Source organism: Piliocolobus tephrosceles, chromosome 15 (genome assembly GCF_002776525.5).
Source record: "Piliocolobus tephrosceles isolate RC106 chromosome 15, ASM277652v3, whole genome shotgun sequence".
Classification (NCBI taxonomy): Eukaryota; Metazoa; Chordata; class Mammalia; order Primates; family Cercopithecidae; genus Piliocolobus; species Piliocolobus tephrosceles.
This window is the reverse complement of record NC_045448.1, coordinates 54,305,155-54,323,591: the sequence shown is the minus strand read 5'-3', so window position 1 is coordinate 54,323,591 and position 18,437 is coordinate 54,305,155. Positions and strand designations below refer to the sequence as shown.

Sequence of the window (18,437 nt, the reverse complement as noted above, 5' to 3'; positions counted from 1 at the left end):
GCACATATGGCCATACTTAGGAGTTTAAATTACTACCAGCAGCTCATGGATGATCTTCTCTAGCTACAAAATTTAATATAATAATCAAATGACGAGAACAATTTCTCCTAAAACCTGTTGAAATTTAAAAGATTTTATGGTTGTAAACCATGATTATTAATATGGTATTTATAATTATTTTTTAATGTATTTGAAGACTATCCTATTTATTTTTAAAAATATTCTTTTATTTGGAAATTTAAAGTTTTAGCAAAATTTGGCCGGGCATGGTGGCTCACGCCTGTAATCCTAGCACTTTGGGAGGCTGAGGTAGATGGATCACCTGAGGTCGGGAGTTCAAGACCAGCCTGGCCAACATGGTGAAACCCCATCTCTACTAAAAATACAAAAATTAGCCTAGTGTGATGGCACATGCCTGTAATCCCAGCTACCCAGGAGGCTGAGGCGGGAGAATCGCTGGAAACCGGGAGGCAGAGGCTGCGTTGAGCTAAGATCATCCCACTGTACTCCAGCCTGGGCGACAGAGCCAGACTCCCATCTCAAAAAAAAAATTTTTTTTTACCAGATTTTATTAATGTTTTGGATAGTGTTTCTCACAAAAGTTGTTTCTATGCTACAATGTTCTTTCTTTAAAAACTGATCTTTTAAAAGCAAATTTAAAAAATACTTAGTTCAACTTCAAGTTGATCAGGCTTATTGTCATTTAAAACAATTATGCATGCTCTTTTTATGTGAGTGGTAAGGGTTATTATAATTTACTAACACTTACCATAAAGGTATACTTTTTAAAAAGTAATTTTAATGAAAAGTCAATGCTAATGCGCATCAGTAAGGACAATGTTGTACTTATTATTTATACTTTTTTTTTTTTTTTTTGAGATGGATTTTTTTTGCTCTTGTTGCCCAGGCTGGAGTGAAGTGGCACAATCTGGGCTCACTGCAACCTCTGCCTCCCAGGTTCTAGCAATTTTCCTGCCTCAGCCTCCTGAGTAGCTGGGATTACAGGTGTGCACCACCAAATCCAGCTAATTTTTTGTATTTGTAGTAGAGATGGGGTTTCATCATGTTGGCCAGGCTGGTCTTGAACACCTGACCTCAGGTGATCCACCCACCTCGGCCTCCCAAAGTGCTGGGATTACAGGTGTGAGCCACCACACCCGGCCTATTTATACCTTTCTTTATGGTTAAATTATCTTGGCCCTAATTTTGAGTGAAGTGGCTATGAAAAATGACTACTTACTAGTTTAACTGAGCAATATTAGATTTTGAAGATTAGATATCAGATGGATAATATCTAACCAACTTACGGTGGATTTGTTTGGATTTAGAGAAGGCAAGTAAAACTAGATGAGTGTTTGGCACAGGTTTAAGAAAAATAAATACTGTATAAGCAGTTACCATTAAGTTATGAAGGGATGAAGGCAGATACACAGAATAGTCCATCGTTACAGTTAACCAGTTCATTTATGAAAAAGCAAATATTATTCTGAAGTTAAATTTTAGTTCAAGAACTGTCAAGTGAAGCTGCAAGTACTTCTGGCTGTGAGCAGTGTAGTTTACTCTCATCTTGAGTATTTCATTTGCTATACTTTCCCCTGGTTTAGAAGTGAATATTGTCCTGATAAGGCCAAGGAGGCAGGAGGCATAAACCTCCAAGTTTATATGAGTTCACTGTCTCAGTAACTGGAGGCTAAGACTATTGGTTTTCCTCAGGCTTATGTGCTAATATTTAACGTTTACTTTATTAATGGCATCACAAGGAAATCAAGGTCCAGAGAGGAAAATTCACACAGAATCATTGGTTGAAACTGGAACAAGAGCTTAAGAACTAGGACAAGGACTCACTTTCTACCCTTAATAATAGGGTGGCAGTTGGGTAGGAATTTCCTATTTTGATGTGATTTCCTAAGTCATAAATTAGTAGCTACTCAGAGGCAGTAGAATCAATGTAAGAACAAAATAAGCACAAAATTTTAATTTTTAAGGAAATTGAGGATATAATTAATTATGGCTAAGTATGAAATAATAGATAACATTTATTATCCTCAATTCTGGGCCATATACCTGCTTTCTATACATTATCTCATTTATTTTTGTAACAGCTTTATGAGAGGTAGGTATTATTACTCATATTGATGAGAAAACAGCTATAATACAACTAGGAAGTAGCAGAACTGATACTCAAATTCAGATCTGTCTGACTCTAAGCCCAAACTGTAAACCATTATATGCTCTACTGTGGCTTTCTTTTTCAACCTAACATATATTTTTCAACCTAATGTATCTTTTTAAAGAGGAAATAGGGTAAAGAAAACCCTTCCAAAGCTTAGTCACCCTTTTGATTTAAAAAAAAAGAAAAAAGTGTTTTGAGTTGTTATCACTTTAATATTATACATTTCCAACAGCTGGAAAGTATTTAGTGATTATTCACTCCCTCTAAAAATTAGTGAAATGTAAGTCTAGTAGCATCTAGCCTTAACCTTTTATTTTATTTTTAAACAGAAACATTGTTCCTTTCATCTTGAGAGATTACAAGAATCACAAAAGGTCACTATACAGATATCACAGGTTAGAGAGATTGTACCCTTTTCTGGATAAACATCATAAATCCAATGGTACAGGCCTTATGTATAAGAAGGGGTTGAAATTGACTTTATTTCGAGTAACTAAATTGCATTCCCACATACCCTAATCCTCTAAAAAGTGAAGTGACTCTATCAAGTGTTACAATTAACTTCCTATTCTTCTGAAGCATGAAGGGAACTGGAGAAAACATGTAGCTTTGCAGCCTTTTATGACTTGCTTTCTAGAATCATTTACGACATTATGCAAAAGTATGTTGGTATAGCAAAAGTCCTAAGTGAAAACAGCAGGTTTTCTGTGTAGCGCAGAACCAATAAAATAAATGCAATGTTAATGAGAACATGAACATTAGGGCTGATAGAATTGTGGATCTTATGCTCATTTTCATGGATAAACAGTTTACAATTTTAAAATTACCTTTTAAAAATCTGCATTTAAATTGAGCAATTTAGTTTAAAACTAGATGACTCTTGAAACCTTAGCTGTTAATTCTATACTTTGTTACTAAATGGGATTCTTCTATCTAAACTAAAAGAAGACCCAAGATCTGTGCTTTCTGTTACTCTGATATAAAATATTTATTATTATAAATCAATAGACAGAAAAGTATAAATATATGTGAGCAGACAGCCTTTTTATAAGCACTTTGGAAATGCCCAGAAATAAAAATCACAGCCGTGGTCTTCAGAGAGCTTTAAACATAGTTGGATAGAAGCTTGCCCTGTTTTTTTTTTTTACTGGGCAAACTTAGATGTTCTCTAAACTGTTTTTGAATTGCTTAGCCTTTCTATAAGAAAAAGAAGAACCTCTCTCTCATGACGAGAGACAGTGCTTATCGATGGCCCTTTGGCCATGTTTTTTTTTTTTTTTTTAATTTTAGAAGTCATTTCGTGAGTTGTAACCTAGTTGCCTCTTCAGTTAATTTTTCTCTGAGTAGTTTTGAAATTAAAGAGGATTTCTACTGCTCCAAGTAATGAGATTATAGTTTTCCTTTCTTGGTTATATAATATATTGATTATTTTTGATGAGTTTGCTTTCTGTTATTCCTTGGAATTTCTTTGCAGATTAGTTCCTAAACTTTCAGAGAAGTTGGATAGACTTCTGGACTTCAGAATTTCAGAAAGCTTAATAAGAAAGTATCAGGTGGAGACATTGCCTGAAAGTTACTCCTTTCCCATATATGTATATATACATTTTTTTGAGATTTGGGAATTTTATTTTTACTTGTACATATCATACTGTAAGTAGTCACACATGTATTTTTAAATTCCAGCTCAAAATTACCTAGTGCTCCGTTGTTCGTATTGTTTGTTTGCATTTGTCTGCTTGACTATGATCTAGTAAATATTTAAATACTCCATTCTGGTCATGTGTTTAAACCAGTACACATTGGCCTTTTTATTAAAAAAGAAATGTTGATTATAAATTCATACATACATTTTTATGTTGGTCTCCTGTATTCACTTGAGGCAACTACACGTTGTAAAGTAAGTTATAATTTTTAATGTTACTGGACTAACTTTATAAGTATCTGCTCAAAGAGATGCTGTTGTTCTTTTTGATAATTGTTGCTGGCCGTAAAGTGCCTTGGAGGGTTATTGAACTCATGAATTGGTTGTGAAAGCTAATTTCTGATGGAAACACCCAGATTTTGGTCTGTCTGCTGCTTGTGTTTTGATGTAAAAGTATTTTAGTAAAAATTATTGGAAGTGTTAAGCCACTGTGTTGATAAGTATGGTGTATGGTCATTGCTGCCTACCTTGTAAAGACTGAAAACAATTTGTTCTTTTCCCAGTGTAACATTTTTTTCCCTTTAGTTCATACCAGAGACAACGAAATGAGGGCAAAGGAAAGAGTAGATTAAGGAGTTTAGGTAGTTAATCCTTGCAGTTCTGTCTGTATGAAAGGGAAGGCTTAGTTATTACATATAAACAAATAATATCTGAATGTATGAGCTTATCTCAGAGGTATTTATTAATTGAATTAGATGTGTTCTTAAAATATACCAATCTAATTATCAAATGGCTTTCCCCCCCCAGTTCTGTAGAAAATATTCTCAAAACACTCGTGAAAAGCTGCCGACCGTAAGTAGCTTCTCAATTTATAAAGCCTCTTGTTGTTTCTGTGGGCTTTTCCACATCTTTAGTATGGTTTGAAGAGGAAATGAAAAGTATAAATAGTTCCTGACATTGTGATGTTAGTCACTGAGCACAACATACCATTTCCAGTTCATGAACTGAATTCAGATTTCATTTAGAAATTTAGAAATTTTAAAGCCATCCATTGTAAAGTAAGAATACCGTATTTTACATAAAATCATCTTTATTTGGAAGCATTTTCTAGAGTATTGTTGTTATTCAGATAAAAAATGAGTAATGCCAATAAGGTGGTTCATAACTTTTTTCAACTATGTTCTGTAGAATATTTAAATATCCCATATTCTTTTCATTTCAATATTTTTTGTAGAGATTGGGACCTTGCTGTGTTGCCCAGGCTGGTCTTGAATCCCTGGCCTCAAGCAGTCCTCCCACCTTGGCGTCCCAAACCATTGGGATTATAGGCGTGAGCCACCACTCCCTGCCAGTTATCCTATATTCATTCATATGATTAAAGATAAGTGTGGATAAAATTAAATTTTAATTTTTTTGATTATCTTTTTTTTTTTTTTTGAGACAGGGTCTTGCTCTGTCGCCCAGGCTGGAGTGCAGTGGCGCGATCTGGGCTCACTGCAAGCTCCGCCTCCTGGGTTCACGCCATTCTCCTGCCCCAGTCTCCCGAGTAGCTAGGACTGCAGGCGCCCGCCACCTCGCCCGGCTAATTTTTTTGTATTTTTAGTAGAGACGGGGTTTCACCGTGTTAACCAGGATGGTCTCGATCTCCTGACCTCGTGATCCACCCGCCTCGGCCTCCCAAAGTGCTGGGATTACAGGCGTGAGCCACTGCGCCCAGCTGGTTATCTTTAATTTTAATTAAAGCTCAATTTTATGTACTTAAACTTTTTTTTGTTGTTATCAAGTTATTCTAAGACTGTTTAGATGGTATGGAATCAGTGAATCCTTTTTGGCGAAAAGCCATGTATTATATGCTTGTAATATTCATCTCAAATACATATTTAATAAATCAGATATTGCTGACCTTCTGTATTACTCAATGTTGGGCAAATGTATTTGCGGAATATGAGATACCTCTCTCTCAAGCGACGTAAGATTCACCCTGAGTCATAAGCACCAATGAACGGTGTCATTTTATGCGAGACAGTTACCCTCTTGGCCTGTGTTTCCTCACTGGAAACTTGATTATCACTTCAATACTTACTGGCTCATAGGTAATTCATAGAACTCCCAAGGTTTCATTTTGGATTACAGTGTTAACAGTTGACTCAGAAAACTTATTAAGGGGAATTGATCCTTGATATGTGATATCTTTGAAGGTGGAGCATAGTTTGTTTTTGTTTTTGTTTTAAATTCCATCCTTTTACACAAGGACCTGACACATAAATGCTTTGTGAACTCAACAGAAGTATTCTTAGAAATATAATCTTATTTTTCACATAGAAGATTGCAGTATGATTTTAATTAACACAAGTATATGAAGATACAATAGGATTAATAATATGATGTGTGGGCCAAGCCTATAAGTCTATTTGAAAAAGTTTTCCAACTTACTTGGAAAGAATCAGAATTTTTCATATGCTGTTTGTATTTTAAAGCTCTTAAGGCTGGATGCGGTGGTGCTCTCCTGTAGTACCAGCTACTTGGGAGGCTGAGGTGGGAGGATCACTTCAGTTTAAGAGTTTGGGTCCAGCCTAGGCAACATAGTAAGACTCTGTCTTTAGAAAAAAGAAAAATGCCTGTTAAGATGTATTTAGCAGTTATACATGTATCCTCTTTATTTACCTTTGTTTTGTGTGTATACGCACACTTTGGATTTTAATTTTGTAAATCTACTCCAGGGACACTCCTGCCCATTTCCTACAGTTACGGAATATCACAGCCTGTAGACCAGATCATCTAGTCCTCTTGTATAGGGGAGGACTCTGTGTTCCAAGGAAGGTAAATTGTTTATTCAACATGCCTAGAGATTGCTGGGCTGATGTTCTCTTTCTCATCTACTGGTAATCCTTTTCCTATTTAGACTGGATTCTTTATGACAGGATTTTTTTTCAATTGCTGTTACATAGCACAAAGGAAGTAAAACAAAAACCCTGTTTACTTTTATAGGTTACTTGAGTGACTCGTATTTTAACTGAGTTTTATCAACTTTATAGTGTTTAGAAAAATTCCCTTAGACAAGAGGAGAATTTACTTTATGCCAAGTATAATGGGGAATTTTATTTTATTTTATTTTTTTGAGACGAGTCTCACTCTTGCTCAGGCTGGAGTGCAATGATGCAGTCTTGGCTCACTGTAGCCTCCATCTCCTGGGCTCTAGTGATCCCCCAACCCCAGCTTTCTGAGTAGCCGGGACTATAGGTGTGTGCTGCCATCATGTCTGGCTAATTTTTTGTAAAGACTGAGTTTTGCCATTTTGCCCAAGCCGGTCTCGAACTCCTGGGCTCAAGTGATCCATCGACCTCGGCTTCCCAAAGTTCTGGAACTTCAGGCATGAACACCTCGCCCAAATGGGGAATTTATTTTAGTATTGTGAAAATGTGTGTTAGTTTGGACATTTATATACTGTGTTACATCCTATGACATATATTCCCCTCCTCCCCCGGCCTTTTGGTAAGTTATATATATTGCTGTTGTAGAGCTTTTAGCCAATAATCAGATACATGAACACCTTCTTTTTTTATTAGATATTTTCCAGCAGATGCCACAGCTGAGATGCTAGAAGAATGGCGACCTTTAATGTGTCCTTTTGATGTAACCATGCAAAAGGCCATCACTTACTTTGAAATATTTCTTCCTACCTCCCTTCCTCCAGAACTTCATCATAAAGGTTTTAAGTAAGTATATGCATATCTTGACAAATTCTAAAAATACAGCAGGAAATACAGATATAGAAACTAGTAAAGCAGTAACAAGTAGAAAAATCATTTTGCAAACTCAGCCATTATTGTACTTCAAGTTTATTATACTTGAAGTGTGTTAAGGCTAAAACGGTTATAAGATTGAAAGTAAAGAGATGACACCCAAATAAGATGAGGGCTTTAATTTAGAAATTAAAAGAATTGCCAGAAGGGGTAATAAAAGGAAAATAGATAAAAGGAGAAAGGGAAAAGGAAGTAGAAAATTGAAAGCAATTGTTAAATAAGAATGGACAGTACTTAGTAATGAAGCAGAAGCTTAATTTGTGAGATCAGATTTCTTAAATCATGAAAGGAATATTCAGACAAAAACTCCTTTATTTTATTAAGTTTATAACTTCAGTATTATTTTTTCTAGTTATGTAGTTATCAGTAACAATAGATTATAAAAAATACAAAGGATACCTGGCATTGAACCACTTTAAAGTCACTTGCTATTCATAACAACATTTTTCTTCTTTAGACTTTGGTTTGATGAATTAATTGGCCTTTGGGTTTCGGTGCAAAATCTCCCACAGTGGGAGGGGGTAAGTATCCCTTTTCCCCCCTATAGTTTTGTTTTTCTTTTCTTTCCCCACCCCCCCATACTTTTTAAATTTGGAGATAAATATAAGTAGATCATTTGGTAAGTAACTTGAAGTTCCTTAGGATTGGCTGTTAGCCCTGTTATGATCAGTTCCTTCTCAATTTTATATTATTTTTTTTGTTGTATTCTAACAAAAGTATATATTTATTTTGGTTTTATCAATATTTAGGAGTATACACATGTATTGTAAAATGCATGAAATGTAAGATCCTGTTGTTTGTTTTCTTTGGTACCTGTACTGTCATGGTGCTGGATGTATAGTAGATATTTTCAGCATATTTGTTGGATTAAACTTTTCTATATTCATTGTGGATGGTGCTTTGTCATTTTACTTTTTAGGAGCATTTTAACTGCAGCTGATTTTAAATGTGTGACATGAATCAATTTACATTTGGAGGTTTTTTTTTAAAAAAAAACTAAGTCATAAACTATTTAAGTAGATTGCACTAATGATTGCTGAAAAGAACAAATGGAGGAGGGGTATGACTATGACACCTCAACAACAAATGTATTAACTTTGTCCTTTTTGTTTACTTTCAGCAACTAGTAAATCTCTTTGCTCGATTGGCTACAGATAATATAGGGTACATAGATTGGGATCCATATGTACCAAAGGTAATTAACATTTTGGGGGAAAGCCAGTCATGATGGTAGGCACCTGTAATCCCAGCTGCTCAGGAGGCTGAGGCAGGAGAATCGCTTGAACCCAGGAGGTTGAGGTTGCAGTGAGCCAGGATCGCACTACTGCACTCCAGCCTGGGTGACAGAACTAGACTCTGTCTGGGGAAAAAAAAAAGAACATTTTGAACATAAATACAATAGCGCCGACAACAATTCTATGTTGTAAAGGAGAAATGGTTTTTCCATGCCAGTTCCAAGTGGCACATAAAATTTTCTTTGATCATTAGTAAAAACATAACAAATAATTTACAGGGCTGGGTCCAATTACCTTTTCTAAAGGTAATTAGACCACATGAAGGTATCATAAATGTGTTTTCTTATGCAGGATATGAACTATGAGTATCAAAAGTAATTTGGAAAGTACTAAGTATATTATCAAGAGCATCGTACATTTGTACCTTCCAATGCATTTTGTGTATCGTATTTTGTTGCTCCTCTGCAGTGTGGCCCACTTTTTAGGTCACATTATATATTTTCCTATAGTAAATAAAGCTAGATGTTCCAGGTGTATCTTCAGTATTATTTCACCTGCAGTAGAATAACCTGTGGAGCTTCAGTAGGGCTGGGGTGGGATATCCTGGTGATTCTGATGCACACACTTACATTAGAGCAAAGCTGGGGAGCAGCTGAATGCAAATGCTCTGTTTGCTTTTGCTTGTGATGTCTTCCTCTGTTGTTCGGCCATTAGAAACTAATTGAGGAAGAGAAATCGTTTCTTCCCACCTTTGGGCCCCTACCTATTGGTAATGATAGATTTGGAATATAAATTTAATTTTAATTGTAATATAGTGGTTAAGTGATTGACTAAAATACAAATTCTTAGGGAAAAATTAAATCACCGTTAAAATTTTGAAAGGGAAAGCAATCTGCTAGAAGATACTTGCATTTAGGTTGGTGCTGTTGTGCATGCTTGACATGGAATAGGAGCTTAGGAAAAAGTATTCGTGCATTTGGGACAAGAAAGGAGTGAAAATATTTCATGTTTAGCCACAGTATGTGTGTTTTTGCCTTTTTATATTTAGCCATAAATAATCACATTTTGTCTGTTCTTTGGATACATGGACACAACTGCTTTATGTCCTTGTGCCTGTGACCTTAGAGTGTCATACAGCACATCTGTTGATATTTATATGTAATTTTTAAAGAATAAAGCAAGTTACCAAATACTATGTAATTTCACTTAAAAACCCTTGTGATATGGCCGGGCGCGGTGGCTCAAGCCTGTAATCCCAGCACTTTGGGAGGCCGAGAAGGGCGGATCACGAGGTCAGGAGATCAAGACCATGCTGGCTAACACGGTGAAACCCCGTCTCTACTAAAAAATACAAAAAACTAGCCGGGTGAGGTGGCGGGCGCCTGTAATCCCAGCTACTTGGGAGGCTGAGGCAGGAGAATGGCGTGAACCTGGGAGGCGGAGTTTGCAGTGAGCTGAGATCTGGCCACTGCGCTCCAGCCTGGGTGACAGAGCCAGACTCCGTCTCAAAAAAAAAAAAAAAAAAAGAAAAAGAAAAAGAAAAAAAACACCCTTGTGATAAAATGAGAATATCTTCAGTAACACTAATATACAGCACTTACTAAGTTAAAGAATTATTTTGATACCTGCAAATATCCTTAATTATTGTTTTTTCTTTTAAAAGATATTTACAAGAATTCTGAGAAGCTTGAACCTCCCAGTGGGAAGCAGTCAAGTGTTAGTCCCAAGATTTTTAACAAATGCTTATGATATTGGACATGCTGTAATATGGATCACCGCCATGATGGTTTGTAATACATTATATTTGTTTTCTATAGTTTACCCCTATTTCGTGTTAACCTTACAAAAATTCTGGATAGTCACAGAAGTTGATAACAGTGGCTTGGTTGGTGACGTGATTCTTGGATGTTTTCTGATGTCACAAGCTCATGTATATCAAATCCAGAATATAGTGGTACCATTTTGAAATCTCCCTAACAAATAGACATTATAAATTGAGTCATAAATCTAGAGTTTTGAGGGATTTGCAGTATCTCACATTTTTACTGTCCGGGAACCAGACTTGTAACCCAAAAGACTTTCCCAAGGTAGGATTACAACTCAGGATTTGCATGTGCTTAGACTCCGTTACTTACTCACTGCTAATGTTCACATGAAACATTATATTGAACATAAAGCTTACTAACAAAGTAATCTTTGTGAAGGGAGAGATGTGAAGGATTATTTTGTTAACATCATTAAAGGAAAGTGAAGACATATCCACAAACTTAGATTTCAGTGTCATCTTTCAAATAAGAATATTAGGATAACTTTCTATTATAATTTTCTAGCTTAGCATTCATATATTGCTTCTGCAGCTATTTCTTCGTATTCCGTTTTACACATTAGCTTGTTTCTGTGGAAAAGCCAATTTTTTTAATGTAAAAGTTTACTTCTTAAATTTCGTTGTAAGAAAAACAAATTTAAGTCCCCTTTGTTTTTGCCATTTTATTGTTAAACAGAAAAATCCCATTTTCTTAATCAGTAGGAGCAAACACTGAAGGATGTTTACTATCTTACATATGCAGTGAGTTGAAACTGGATTTTTGGGGGCTACAGAATTGGATAGTGATTAGTATTAGTTATTGTTTGAATGAGTTTTGCTCTGCTTTCTCACACAGTTCTCACTGGCAGCTTCATTTTGTGTTAAGTGTGAAAATATGGCCAAGTGCTATGGCTCACGGCTATAATCCTAGCACTTTGGGAAGCCAAGACAGGAGGATAGCTTGAGCCCAGGAGTTTGAGACCAGCCTGGACAACATGGCAAGACCCTGTACAAAAAAAACAAAAGTAAAGTAAAAAGCATGGGCATGATACCATGTGCCTGTGGTACTAGCTCCTCAGCAGGCTGAGGTGGGAGGATCGCTTGAGCCTAGGAGATTGAGGGCTGCAGTGAGCCATGTTTGTGCCACTGCACCGCACCCTGGGCAACAGAGGGAAACCCCCCCCCGCCCCGCTTTTTTTTTTGAGAGTCTTGCTCTATCGCCCAGGCTGGAGAGCAGTGGGGCAATCTCAGCTCACTGCAGCCTCCACCTTCCAGGTTCAAGTGATTCTCCTGCCACAGCTTCCCAAGTATTTGGGACTATAGACACCTGCCACCACGCCTGGCTAATTATTGTATTTTTAGTAGAGACAGTGTTTCCCCATGCTGGCAAGGCTGGTCTCGAACTCCTGATCTCAAGTGACCTGCCTGCCTCAGCCTTACATCAGGTTTTTTATGCCTGATGTTAGCATTCTTGGTAGTTTTAAGATGATAATCTTGGTGATAAATTTTAGTATCCAGGTTATTTGCTGCAGAACAGTAAAATACACTGTTTGCTATCCCAAGTTGACAGGTATTTTTTTAGTTTTTTATGTTGGTTCAAGTAAGCTGCCCTTATTTGTAGTAGAATATTTTGAGTTGATTTGCATGAAGTTCATCAGGGAATTGTTTTTGACTCTTATTTAAAGGTAGAATTGATTTTTGTCATCAAGTTGACTATAAACTGCGTTAGTGATTTACATATAGGCTTGGGCCTGTTGACCTCTATTTTTACAGTATGATATGGGTACTGACATTTTTACTTTTTTATCTGGACAGGGTGGACCAAGTAAGCTAGTGCAAAAACACTTAGCTGGTTTGTTTAACAGCATCACATCTTTTTACCATCCTTCAAATAATGGGCGCTGGCTGGTGAGTAACTTCATTTTGCATTATAGGGCTTGGAATTTTAAAGATATGGTCATCCTTGACTATTGCCTATTGTGTGACCTATAATACATTTTCTGTCCTTCATAGCTTTAGCTATATGTAAATGCTTACATTTAAATTAAATTACTGTGTTTTAGAGCATATAAATTAAATAAGGCAATATCGGTTGGTAACTGTTGACAACATGCCTCATTTTTGCAAAAAAATGGTAACAAAAATGGCTTAGAAGCATGGAACCATCTTTTCAGTTTTATCCTGTTATCTGTTTTTGTTGTTTTTTTAAGTTGGCCAGTTAAAATGGCTTTCATGTAATGGAAAATTTATGTGCTAGCAATTTTTTTAGACTGGAATTTGAAACTCATTTTCATTATTAGGAATAATAATAGGAATTTATAATAGGAATAAATAATAGGAATAAAAGGAATAATAATAATTAGGAATAATTAATTGGTAACTTTTAATTCTGTCTAGTTGTGCTGTGCAGTTCTTTGTAATAAGATAATAAGAACTGTTATTTTAAAAATCTTTTCTCGAGAAGCTAGAGAGCAACCATGAATATCTATGTGGGAAAATAGACCCTACTTAGAACTTTTTGCTTCTGTGTTCCCAGAACAAGTTAATGAAACTACTTCAGCGGCTGCCAAACAGTGTTGTTAGAAGATTGCATCGTGAAAGATACAAGAAGCCCTCTTGGTTAACTCCTGTGCCTGATAGCCATAAGCTTACTGATCAAGATGTTACAGACTTTGTACAATGCATTATTCAGCCTGTCCTCTTGGCTATGTTTAGCAAAACTGGTAGTCTAGAAGCAGCCCAGGCTTTGCAGAATCTTGCACTCATGAGACCTGAATTAGTAATACCCCCTGTACTTGAAAGGTAAGTGGTGAGTGAGAGTCTGAGCCATAGCTAGGTTTTTCTTTTAGTCTGTTCAGCTTGATTCTCTTTTCTCCTCTGTGGCTTCTTAGAGGAGAAGTAGGACATTTTAATGTAATGATTGGTAACTTGATAAAGATTTATTGGAAAGAAAAAAATTGAAATGAAATGGGTAACACATCTTTTGGGTTATTCACACATTTTAGTTACGAAAATTATGTGCTTATGAATTAAGATCTGGCCTTTTTTTTTTTAGATCAAAATGTTGAGTGTCATTAAGGATTGAGAACATGGTAGTGAAAGTGGTTTTTGGATTTCTTTCTTAGAATCAGTGATAGACAAGAAAATTGTATTTGTTATTTTCATGTATTATATATTCAGGTGTGTTGTTTTTACAGAGTAAATTTTATTTTATTCATTTTGTTTTGTGTGTTGAAATGGTAAGGAAAACTCTTTACTTACCTAGCCACTGTCACAGAATAGGTGTGATGTACTTACAAAGAGAGAGATGGCTACTTTTTTTTTTTTTGAGACGAAATTTTGCATTAGTCCTCCAGGCTGGAGTGCAAATCTTGGCTCACTGCAGCCTCTCTGCCTTCTGGGTTCAAGGATTCCCCTGCCTAAGCCTCCTGAGTAGCTGGGATCACAGGCGCCCACCACCACACCCAGCTAATTTTTGTATTTTTAGTAGAGACGGGGTTTCACCATGTTGGCCAGGCTGGTCTGGAACTCCTGACCTCAGGTGATCCACTCTCCTTGGCCTCCCAAAGTGCTGGGATTGCAGGTGTGAGCCACTGCGTCCAACCTACTCTTAATTTTTTGAAAGCAATTTTTAAAATAATTTGTTCAAGAGTAAATTACTTAAGCTTTCTGTTGTACCTCTGCTTCCTCTACTGGCTGAACTTAAGCTTTATGATCTCTCTCTGTTTTTGTCAAATATAGAGGAGGAATGTTAGTTTTTAGAACCCAGAAGGATCTAGCCATTGAGTTCCATAAAAATGTGTCCAAGGTCCCTAGTGGTAGAATTCAAACTATAGCCTCTTTCCTGTCTTATTGTTGAGACAGAATAAGTATTGGTCATATTTACTTGGGGAAGAGTACCATGTTCAAGGTCTTAACCAAAATGGACCTCCATTGTCTATAATTTTCAGCTGTTTATGCTGCCTTACCTGCCCTCATTGCCATAAATATTCAAGTTAGACTGTACTTCATTTTCCCAATTTATCTTATTTTTACATACACATCTTGGGGCATTGAAACTCTTCCAGCATATAGAACTTAATTAGGAAATGGAGTGGGGGAAGATAGGCAGTTTCCCGTCTGTCTTCAACCCCCGTATTCTCTGCTTCTTGGCCTCCACAGAGTAGCAGAAGCTAACAGTTAATGGCAGGTTCCCTGATGCTCCCTGGAGAGGAGGGACTTTATCTGTTTGCTTAGCTAAAATTTTGAAGTTTGGAGTGTTTTTGATGTTTTTTTTTTTTTTGGGGACAAAGTCTCGCTCTGTTGCCCAGGTTGGATGGAGTGCGGTGGCGCTATCCCGGCTCACTGCAAGCTCCACCTCCCAGGTTCACGCCATTCTTCTGCCTCAGCCTCCCCAGGAGCTGGGACTACAGGCGCCCACCACCACACCCGGCTGATATTTTGTATTTTTAGTAGAGGGGGGTTTCACGTGTTAACCATAATGGTCTCGATCTCCTGACCTTGTGATCCACCCGCATCGGCCTCCCAAAGTGCTGGGATTACAGGCGTGAGCCACCGCGCCTGGCAGTTTTTGATGTTTCTTTACTTCCTCTTTGTTTTGTGATTTTTCAGCTGATTAATTATGAATAGTGAGCTAAATTCTTAGTAGAAAGAACAAAGCTTATAAATAAATAGACCCATCACATTTTTCTTTAGTCCTAAAATTTTGGACAAATTTAATATCAGCATATTAAGTGATATTGAATGCCTGGCCAAGATAATACACCAAATTGACAATACAATGACATTTTTTGAGATTTTCAATTGTAATTTTGTGCTGTTTTGAAGTGGCATGACCTTTTTAAATTTTTATTCTTTTATTTATTTATTTTGAGACAGACTTTTGCTCTGTCACCCAGGCTGGAGTGCAGTGACATGATCTCAGCTCACTGCAACCTCCACCTCTCAGGTTCAAGCAATTCTCCTGCCTCAGCCTCCCGAGTAGCTGGGATTTACAGGTGCCTGCCACCATGCCCAGCTAAGTTTTGTATTTTTAGTAGAGATGGCGTTTTACCATGTTGATCAGGCTGATCTTGAACTCCTGACCTCAAGAAGTCCACCTGTCTTGGCCTCCCAAAATGCTGGGATTACAAGTGTGAGCCACCATGGCCGGCCAAAGATTTTATTTTTAATAAAAGCAAAACTTTTTTAAAAACTAAAAATGTAGGAAAAAAATTTTAGACGCTTAGTTTTACATCTCCAAGAAAGCTTCTGTTAAAGAGTTTGGTATGTTTTCTCCATTAAAAAAAAAAAAAAATAAGTGACTAGTCTGGCTCACGCCTGTAGTCCCAGGACTTTGGAAGTCTGAGGAAGATGGATTGCTTGAGCTCAGGAATTTGAAACCAGCCTGGGCAACATGGCAGAACCCTGTCTCTACAAAAAAAAAAAAATACAAAAATTAGCCGGGAGTGGTAACGTGTGCCAGTGGTCCCAGCTACTTGAGAAGCCAAGGTGGGAGGGTTAGCTGATCTGGGCAATGTGGAGGCTGCAGTGAGCTATGATCACACCACTGCACTCCAGCCTGGGGCAGAGTAAGACCCTGACTCCAGGGTTGGGGGTGGTCAGGGGAAAGAAACAGTGGAGTATTTGTAACTTGTTATTCCACTGACTGACCATTAGATTAGTATAATATAGATTAGGACATCTGAAATAAAGCAGTATCTACCAGTTGATGTTCTTTTGGGTTTTTTTTGAGACAGAGTCTTGCTCTGTCGCCCAGGCTGGAGTGCAATGGCATAATCTTGGCTCACTGCAACCTCCGCCTCCCAGGTTCAAGCGATTGTCCTGCCTCAGCCGCTGGAGTAGCTTGGATTATGGGCATGCGCCACCACACCCCACTAATTTTTGTATTCATAGTAAAGACAGGGTTTCACCATGTTGGCCAGGCTGGTCTCAAACTCCTGACCTCAGGTGATCTGCCTGCCTTGGCCTCCCAAAGTGCTAGTGTTACAGGTGTGAGCCATCACACCCCGACCTCTACCAGTTTGTGTTCTTTTTTCATTGTGGAATTTGCATGGAAAGAGTTGGTAAGGTAGCAGGGGATTGGGGACATGTGCAATAAATAATCTGTGTATCTTTCCTTTATTTGTGTACCGTAGTGTCTCCCCTTATTGGTGAGGGATGTGTTTGAAGACCCCCAGTGCATACCTGAAACCATGGATAGTACTGAACCCTTTGTATACCATGTTTTTTTCACATACATGCATACCTGTGATAGTTTAATTTATAAATTAGGCACAGTAAGAGATGAACAACAATCATAAAATAGAACAATTATAAAATACATTGTTCAATATAGTAAAAGTTATGTGAATATGGTCTCTCGTTCTCAGGACACTGAAATACTTGGTTAACCTTTGTTAACTGAAACTACGGAAACTGCAGATAACGGGGCTACTGTAATTCTGTTAACTTTGATAGCAGATTTTCACTCTGAGTATTTTGCTGACTTATAAACCTTTAAGTCAAAGTACAGTTTATGAATTTATAATATTTAATGTATTATGGTATTATGCATATCTGTGATGGAGACTTTAAAAATTCTGTTTTCAAACTGTAGAACGTATCCTGCATTAGAGACATTAACAGAACCTCACCAGCTCACAGCCACTTTAAGTTGTGTAATTGGAGTAGCCCGCAGTTTGGTATCAGGAGGCAGATGGTTTCCTGAAGGTCCTACACATATGCTACCTCTGTTGATGAGAGCATTGCCTGGGGTGGATCCAAATGACTTTAGTAAATGCATGGTGAGTATATTGATGATTACACACTCTATATTTAGGTAGGAGGCAGAGTAACTTCTCAGTGACAAAAGTTGGAGAACTTTGTGCGTAAGCCTAATATAAATATGAAAATAAATGTTGTATAACTTCATTATTAAAGTAACAGTTATTTATTTATTTATGTAGAGATGGAGTCTTGCTCTGTCACCCTGACTGGAGTGCAGTGACATGATCTCAGCTCACTGCACTGCGATCTGCCTCCTGGGTTCTAGCGATTTTCCTGCCTCAGCCTCCTGTGTAGCTGGGATTATAGGCACACGCCACCACGCCTGGCTAGTTTTTGTATTTTTAGTAGAGACAGGGTTTCACCATGTTGGCCAGGCTGGTCTGGAACTCCTGACTTCAAGTGATCCACCCACATCGGCCTCCCAAAGTGCTGGGATTACAGGTGTGAGCCACTGCGCTTGGCCGACAGCTAGTTAATTATGAAGATTCTTAAAAGTGTTTAATTCTAAATGAGGAATACCCAGAGAAACTGTTGTGGGATTTTGATCAAGATAATTTATTGGGGTAATTTATTGTAGTTCATGGTATACTTGTTATTTCTGAATTAGAATTATGTAATGTTGAAAATCCTTTGTATCTTTCCACAGATCACATTCCAGTTCATAGCAACATTTTCTACTCTGGTGCCTTTAGTAGATTGTTCATCTGTACTACAAGAAAGAAATGACCTCACAGAAGTAAGGGTATTTTATGGTTATAAAAGGGCTAAGATGTTCTAATTATTATTGCATATGCATAGTAACACTTCACAGTTTAGAAACAACTTGGGAAGTAAAATTACTATTTCGTGACTAGAATGGTACATATGGAGGGCCAGGACATCATTGGCAAGAGAGTCTACAGAGCACCCATCATAGGAGGTGGCTCAAAAATAGGCCGTTTCTATAAACTTCTGACATCTGGAGGTGTATTTCAGTTTTTTTTTTTTTTTTTTTTTTTTTTTTTTTTTTTTT

At 37.2% G+C, this 18,437-nt stretch overlaps 1 protein-coding gene across 2 annotated transcripts in view; it reads left to right on the top strand.

Moving 5' to 3' along the window:
* PSME4 (proteasome activator subunit 4) overlaps positions 1-18,437 on the top strand; it is a 103,265-nt gene that overhangs the window by 23,343 nt on the left and 61,485 nt on the right. For both annotated transcript variants that reach the window (XM_023190184.3, XM_023190183.3), the window contains exons 4-12: positions 4,623-4,667; positions 7,382-7,531; positions 8,076-8,139; positions 8,739-8,813; positions 10,517-10,639; positions 12,473-12,565; positions 13,194-13,459; positions 17,256-17,442; positions 18,072-18,161. In XM_023190184.3, the coding sequence (XP_023045952.1) occupies positions 4,623-4,667; positions 7,382-7,531; positions 8,076-8,139; positions 8,739-8,813; positions 10,517-10,639; positions 12,473-12,565; positions 13,194-13,459; positions 17,256-17,442; positions 18,072-18,161 (1,093 nt within the window). The remainder of the gene's footprint in view (positions 1-4,622; positions 4,668-7,381; positions 7,532-8,075; positions 8,140-8,738; positions 8,814-10,516; positions 10,640-12,472; positions 12,566-13,193; positions 13,460-17,255; positions 17,443-18,071; positions 18,162-18,437) is intronic.